Below are 7,190 nucleotides of genomic sequence, written 5' to 3'. Positions count from 1 at the left end.
GTTATCGGATAACAAACAATAAGCTGGCGCAGAGACACGAGTTGGTCCGGTACAGCATGACAGAGGAACACTTTTGTAAGTATTCCAATTTACCACAAATAGACTACATGGTCCAACGATTTTTGCAGGGAAACGTTCTCTGGTTATTGCTTATGTCTTAAGCTGCCTTTAAAATAAGCAATTTTTTGACAGCCACTTTGAGACAAGCGATTTTTCCAGAGCAATGTTGAATCGCCGGGAAAATCGCCTCATGTAAAGGCAGCTTAAAGTGTAAATAGTGATTCAAAAATCGCTTGCCTCAAAGTAGAGAGCAAGTCGACTTTTGCATGCGATTATCCTTTGTGAAAAAATCGCCTCATGTAAAGGCAGCTTTATTGTCAACTTGCATTTCAAAAACTGTTTATCGCCCTGTACTTCCGACAGTCCATTCCACTGATTTCCGTTAGTGCTTTCCAGAAAAATTCCAGCAAGTTTGACATTCTATTTTAAACTGACGTCCTCGATGATATTGACATTTCCATTTAATTCCCTCGCAGTGAAATTCTTTCTTCTTTTCTTAAAATAATTTTATGTTTTCTGTTAACATTTTTTGTGTGAGTTTATTAACTTTTCATTTATCATCAAACGGATAACGAGTAGGTGTAATATTTTTGGTGAATAATTTGCGCATAATCATAGAAATCTAAACAACGACGGCCGATTGCGTGATAGCGTGGAACATTTGCGAAAGTTTCTTACAATTAAATTAAGAAATATTTGTGTTAGCCGCACTGTTAAGTATGTCAAGTGTTGGCTAATTTCAAGCATATCAAATTGAATTACAGCTGCAGATACTCGTTAGCTGTTTTTATTGTGCCTTAAAAAACAATCGATAGCGAAAATTCTGTGCCTTATACATAGTACTAATTAATAAGACCAACCATAAATAGTGGGTTAATAAAGTTCTTCCGTGCAGGCGGCGGGCCAAATTCGTGTACGTGTACACTTATTCACATTAAAACCCCTCGACGAAAGGTAATACATAAAAATTATACATTTTTAGAAACCCAAAGCAGTGTATGGGGATAAAGATTGTGTAATTAATATGCAAATGGCCAACGATACTACAAAAAGGTGCGTGTGGCTGTCGCTGCTCCAGTAATAGCAACAACTGACTGAAGCGTTGTCGCCGGCGTCGACGCCGACTGATTACCATTGTTGGAAATCGTGTACGTTGGCGCAACAAGTCCAATTGTGGGTTGGTTGAATGTGTCTAGCAGCTAACGTGAACGTGAAAGGCGGATGATAGCAAACGACGGCGTCAACGAAGTTTACAACAACAAAAGCGACATTAGCGAATACAACGAACGACGCTGCGAAGCTAGAAATAACAAGTGCTTGTGCAGACCAAAGCAAGTCCAATTAGATAGCAATGCCGTTGAAATTTCTGAAAAAGTGTCGTCAATACAACGTGACTTCGAAGAGCCTGTTTGTCATCTCTGTGCATCATTTATTGGGTGAGTTTTTATTTTTGTGCACTGTACACATGTTTGTACATACATATATATATCTCGGTGGGGGTGTTAAAAGAAAAGTAATATGTAGGTAGTTGCCATAATTTGCTTCGAAAACACAAAAATTCTCAAATCTAGTGATTTGCACAACAATTTTGGGCTGCTGCGCCCAAACGCGTGGCTCGCATCAAAACATTTTTTATCACTTGTAGATAAGATTCAAAAAAAAAAAAAACAATTTATTAATAATTTCAGTCCGACAAAGGCTGTGCAAATAGCAGCCGCGATTTCCAGGGACAACTACAACACAAAACTATCACGTAGTCAATGCATAAAATTAGCTTCGGACTGGAACAGACCTTTTTAATACCGCCCACATCCTCACCAAAACTCGACCACCAATTTACTCATTTAGTGCAACAACACTCACTATAGAGCACATACTAACAGTATTTCCAAACTCGAAGATTAATAAAAGCATTAAAGACATCTGGATTATAAAAATAGAAACATCGAAGAAATAGAAAAATCATTCGAAATTCATCACCTCAATAATCAAATCTAACTAAAAGCGACATCAACAATGGCACTCAATGACCTAGACGTCCGGTGCTGACATTATACTTGGCAAATTTATTTTGCAAAATATGCTGATTAAATAAATAAATAAATAAATAAATACATAACTAAATAAATTTCGGTTTGAAATATGATATTTTTTTGCAAATTTCCGAGCTGAGTTGTCGAACACAAAATATATATATATAAAAATATATATAAAAAATAGTGAGGGTTATAATCCTTTTTCAAAAAATCCAAATTTCCCCTATTTTGAAACAGCTTTCAAGGGGTGTGTTTCGGGTGAAGGGGGAGCGGTAACTTTTCATAAAGCGCCGTCCATCCTCTTTTGTTTAGAGGGTTTGGGGGACACGCCCCATTCCCCTCTGCCCCTACCCAAAAACGTTGTACAAATAACTAAACATTCAATTGCTGATAAAATACACGTATGTACGTAAAATACTCGTAAAAATCATATAAAAATTTTTTGCCTTTTTTTTGACAAAAAGTGGCTTAAAAATTGACGTTCGATTGTGCGCTGCGTGATAAACGACTATTTGAAAATTCCAATTGCATGATAAACGCTCAAACGCCCCTTTGTAGTTAATCGACGCTGCGCAGTCAACGAACTTCAGTACTTCATGTTGTTGCATCAACTATATGTACGGTGACCATCCGTTCTGTTTTTTGCAGGACCGTACGGTTATTCAAAAGTCTGTTCAAAACAGAAAAACATCAAAATGTACTGATTTTTTCCCAGTGTCCTGCCTTTGTCCCGCATTTTATGCGATATTTTAAAATAAACAGCGGGAGTCCTTTACTTATCAACATAAAAAGAGTGTCGATAACTGATTGATAACTACATGAGGATGAGTTTGATTTTGAAGCTTCAACAAGTCAATGCCTTCAAAATTTTGTAAGGCCATAGACAATGGGTGACGACAAAATTAAGATCAGTATCAAAAATCCCAGTAACACTGCTCTAAAAATTTTGAGTTATAGCTTAAATCTAAGAAAGAAACGTTTTCCAAGCTAATTTTGGTTCGCTTAACACGTCAACAATACGCTATTATCTTTTCAACGAAGCGTTTTCGAGATTTTTTTTTTGTTTGTATTTTTCGGAGCTATTCGTCAATATCTCATGAAAAAATCATCCAATCAACGTAATGGCCCCACAGATGTGCCTTTTAAAAAAATATATAGCCTGTGCCGATCTCAATGAAAAGTGTTACAAGCGACCAAAGTCGAAAAAAGTTAAATTTTCAATCATTTGTCAAAATTTCACAGCTTTAGTTAATTATATTTTGAATAATTTTTATAATTCGATATAAAAGTGAAATCATAATAGTAAATTTTGAGCCTAAGCAGTAATGAAAATCGGATGAGAAATGTAAACGTTATGGCACATTCTGCACAAATTATATATTTATGTAAATGGAACACCAATACCTTTCGATCTATCATTCCCACGACAGCCTGTTCTACGTACCGGAATGACTCGGGTTTCACCCGACCAAGGGCTGTTGTTTCGGCGATCTAACCCCGTTTAGGTCGGCGAAGTATCTTAGAAGTTGTCCGCCCATAGGGCTACATTCACTACGTATTCTCCTACTCAGGGCTGGCATCGAGTCAAACCCTGGGCCAGAAACATACACCTGCTGTGTATGCCGATGACGATTACACCACAACTCCACCTCAGTCAAGTGTAATGCCTGCGAGGGGTGGAGTCACCTCAAGGTCTGCTCGGGACTACGGACACACAGACAGTGGACCACGTCGTACGTGGCCCCCTGTTGCTCAAACAGAGCAGCCTCCACGGCTAACCATAGTCCGCCCGAGCAGCCCCACACACTCACACAGCAGCCACACACAGTCACCACAACACAACAACATAATAACACCACAGACCATACCACAGCCACCACAGACCACATAACACACACAACGGCACCACCACCCACACGCCGCCGCCAACAACTCCTGGTTCCCCCTACAATCTGCACGGTATGTCAGACCAGGATATTCCGTAATGTGACATCAGTCAAGTGCAACACCTGCCTTGGCTGGTGCCATTTTAGGGCATGCTCAGGTCTGCGTACCACGCGAGATTGGACGGGGAACTTCGAGGGCCCGTGTTGCGCTGCTCGGTCGCAGGCTTCAATAGCGACGCCCCCCACCTCCACCACAGGGCGGCAATCACCTCAGCAGCACACACAGCCAACGGCGGCAAGAACATACACTTCACTTACACCTCACATCACGACACGTCTCCCGAACCACATGAAGCTCCTTCAATTCAACTGTAACGGGCTACAGAGCAAGATTGAGGAGATAACCGTCTTCATGTGTCGGCATGGTCCAAGAGACGAAGTTGCACAGCAATTCAACTTTGTTGAATTGCGCCGGGTACAACGTGCACCGTCGAGATCGCAAGCGAGATAATGGTGGTGGCTTAGCGTTCATCACGCACCACACCGTGCAGTATCCTCTTATCGAAGCAGACATCGACCGCAGGGATACCACCCTAGAATGTCAGGGCATCGCTATCCGGTCAGGCGATGTCGAGCTCGAAATATTTAACATATACATACCCCCTGTCACCTGCTGCCCGGCAGGATATCACCCTGATATAGGTGCGCTCCTCAGAGGTGAAAACCGTATGGTAGTAGGTGACTTTAATGCGCACCACGATCTTTGGCACTCAAGCCTGTCAAACGATCGTAGGGGAACAGACTTGGCTGAGCAGATAGACGATTCGACATTCTGCACAATGAACGACGACGCACCCACCAGGATTATGGGTAACTGCAGTAGCTCGCCAGACATCACAATAGTCAGCGCTGGTCTGATAAACAGCATAACGTGGCGACCTATGCTGACTCTAGCATCAGACCATCTACCCATAGTCATCTCGATTGATAAACCAACCGACTTTGCCTCCGCCAAACACCGGACCTATATCAACTTTTCTAAAGCTGATTGGAAAGGTTACGCGGAGTTTACCGAAAACACCTTCGCAGCGCTCCCCACACCAACCGTCGTCCATCTCGGTGAACGTAAGTTCCGCAGGGCTATCACTGCTGCTGCAGCTCGCTTCATACCGGCAGGATGTATATCGGACCCACGTCCAAACTTCCCTGCCGAAGCGGCTGTTCTAGCCGATGAGCGTGATAGCCTTCGTCAGGCCGATCCCGGAGATCCCCGTATCAGGGATCTCAACGCGGAGATTCGGCAACTTGTAAACGTACATAAGCGGAAGAAGTGGGAGGAGCATCTGAAGACTTGTAATTTCACCTCTGGTGTGAGCAAGCTTTGGTCAACCGTGAGGTCATTGTCTAATCCGACGAAGCACGACGACAGAGTCGAAATTTCCTTCAGCGACCATGCCTCGTCGGACCCGGAACGATGCGCGAGCTATTTTAGCCGGCAGTTCATACTGCATCCTCCGGTGGACAAAGCCAAGCGTCGAGTGACCAGAAGGCTGCACAAACTGCCAACAACTTGTGCCGCCCTTGCTTTCACTTGCGGTGAAGTTCAGGTGGCCATCGGGAAGGCGAAAGCCTCCAAAGCCATGGGTCCCGACGGAATATGCATGCTGATGCTGAAAAATTTGGGTCCTGCGGGGGTAGCGTACCTAACGGAGGTCCTCAACCTGTCAATGGCCACTCTCATCATCCCAGACATCTGGAAGGTGGGGAGAGTGGTCCCACTGCTCAAACCGGGGAAACCCGCCAACAAAGGAGATTCGTATCGTCCGATTACACTCCTTTCCCCGGTAGCGAAGACACTTGAGGCCTTGCTACTCCCGTACTTCACAAACCACCTGACCCCAGCGAAGCATCAGCATGGTTTCCGTAAAGTGCACAGTACAACAACAGCACTTAACGCCATAAACACTCAGATAACTCGTGGCCTTAACCGCAACCGTCCCTGTGAGAGAACGATTCTAGTAGCGTTGGACTTGTCAAAGGCGTTTGACACCGTCTGCCATTCCACGCTGCTAGAAGATATAGAGGCCTCCTCTCTCCCACAGAAGCTCAAACGGTGGTCGGCAAATTATCTGAGTGGTCGACATTCGTCGGTAACATTTAGAGACAAAACGAGTAAGCAGCGAAAAATAAAACAGGGGGTTCCTCAGGGTGGTGTCCTTTCCCCGCTACTGTTTAACTTTTATAGTTCAAAGCTCCCTCCACCACCAGAGGGAGTCTCGATTGTCTCCTATGCCGACGACTGCTCGATCATGGCGACTGGGAATGGAATTGATAACCTGTGTTTGAAAGTAAACGGCTATCTCTCCGAACTTTCTCGCTTCTTCACTGCAAAGTGTCTAGCCCTCTCCCCTACGAAATCCTCCGTGACCCTGTTCACAACCTGGACGAAGGAGGTCAGGCTACCGCTGGGGATTCACGTCGATGACACACCAATTCCGACGGTGAATAACCCCAAAATACTCGGAGTAACATTCGACAGCCTGCTCTCCTTCTCTGCGCACTCAACCGCTATTGTCAATAAAGTACAGAGCCGCAACAAGGTCCTCAAGTCGCTAGCCGGCAGTACTTGGGGCAAAGACAAAGAAACGTTGCTGGCAACATACAAGGCAATAGGCCGGCCGGTTTTGAACTACGCAGCGCCAGTGTGGTCGCCAGGGACTAGTAGGACGCAGTGGACGAAGCTACAGACGGGACAAAACACGGCACTTAGGACAGCGACGGGATGCCTCCTGATGTCGCCAGAACATCACTTGCACGGCGAGGCGCAAATGCTCCCAGTTAAGGAGCACAACATAATGCTCTGCAAGCAGTTCCTGATAGGGAGCCACAGAAGTGGCCACCCAAACAGACAGCTGCTTGCAGAGGAGCCCTCGCCTAGGCACGTCAGGAGGCATCTATATGAACTGACGGACGAAGTCCAGAGGTTCATTAAGCAACCTCTGGACCCGACAGCGTACAGACAGGCCCTGAACGGCATTCACAGGGACTCAGTCTCGAGTTATGTAGACTCTAGACCTGTGAATGCCGTTCTAGGCATACCACCCCCGGACATTGACGAGACAGAGCTTCATCTGCCTCGGGAGACACGCACTACACTTGCCCAACTTCGCTCCGGCTACTGCAGCAGGTTAAACTCCTACTTGAGTAG

General features: G+C 44.8%; 1 protein-coding gene across 4 annotated transcripts; it reads left to right on the top strand.

The window, feature by feature from the left end:
* Positions 1-550: 550 nt before the first annotated feature.
* LOC118749929 lies at positions 551-2,147 on the top strand. Of its 4 annotated transcripts, none has more exons than XM_036484692.1 (3): positions 551-635; positions 825-1,496; positions 1,749-2,147. In XM_036484692.1, exons 2-3 carry the CDS (start codon positions 1,282-1,284, stop codon positions 1,858-1,860), a joined length of 327 nt encoding a protein of 108 aa, XP_036340585.1. In that variant the 5' UTR covers positions 551-635; positions 825-1,281; the 3' UTR covers positions 1,861-2,147. The 4 variants fall into 4 exon arrangements, with proteins under 4 accessions (XP_036340585.1, XP_036340586.1, XP_036340587.1 ...); XM_036484693.1 differs by having other exon boundaries at positions 561-635; positions 956-1,496; XM_036484694.1 differs by having other exon boundaries at positions 585-973; positions 1,043-1,496.
* The last annotated feature ends 5,043 nt before the right edge of the window (positions 2,148-7,190 follow it).

Source organism: Rhagoletis pomonella, unplaced genomic scaffold, assembly GCF_013731165.1.
Source record: "Rhagoletis pomonella isolate Grant_MI unplaced genomic scaffold, Rhpom_1.0 Rhpom_scaffold_00091, whole genome shotgun sequence".
Taxonomy (NCBI): domain Eukaryota; kingdom Metazoa; phylum Arthropoda; class Insecta; order Diptera; family Tephritidae; genus Rhagoletis; species Rhagoletis pomonella.
Note: the sequence above shows the minus strand (reverse complement) of the source record. Positions and strands in the feature narration are given on the sequence as shown.

Excerpts from the sequence above, each read along its gene's own strand:
- LOC118749929 (XM_036484692.1), top strand. The coding sequence starts at position 1,282 with ATGATAGCAAACGACGGCGTCAACGAAGTTTACAACAACAAAAGCGAC. Across the intron at positions 1,497-1,748 it reads CTCTGTGCATCATTTATTGG|TCCGACAAAGGCTGTGCAAA; the intron begins GTGAGTTTTTAT and ends TAATAATTTCAG.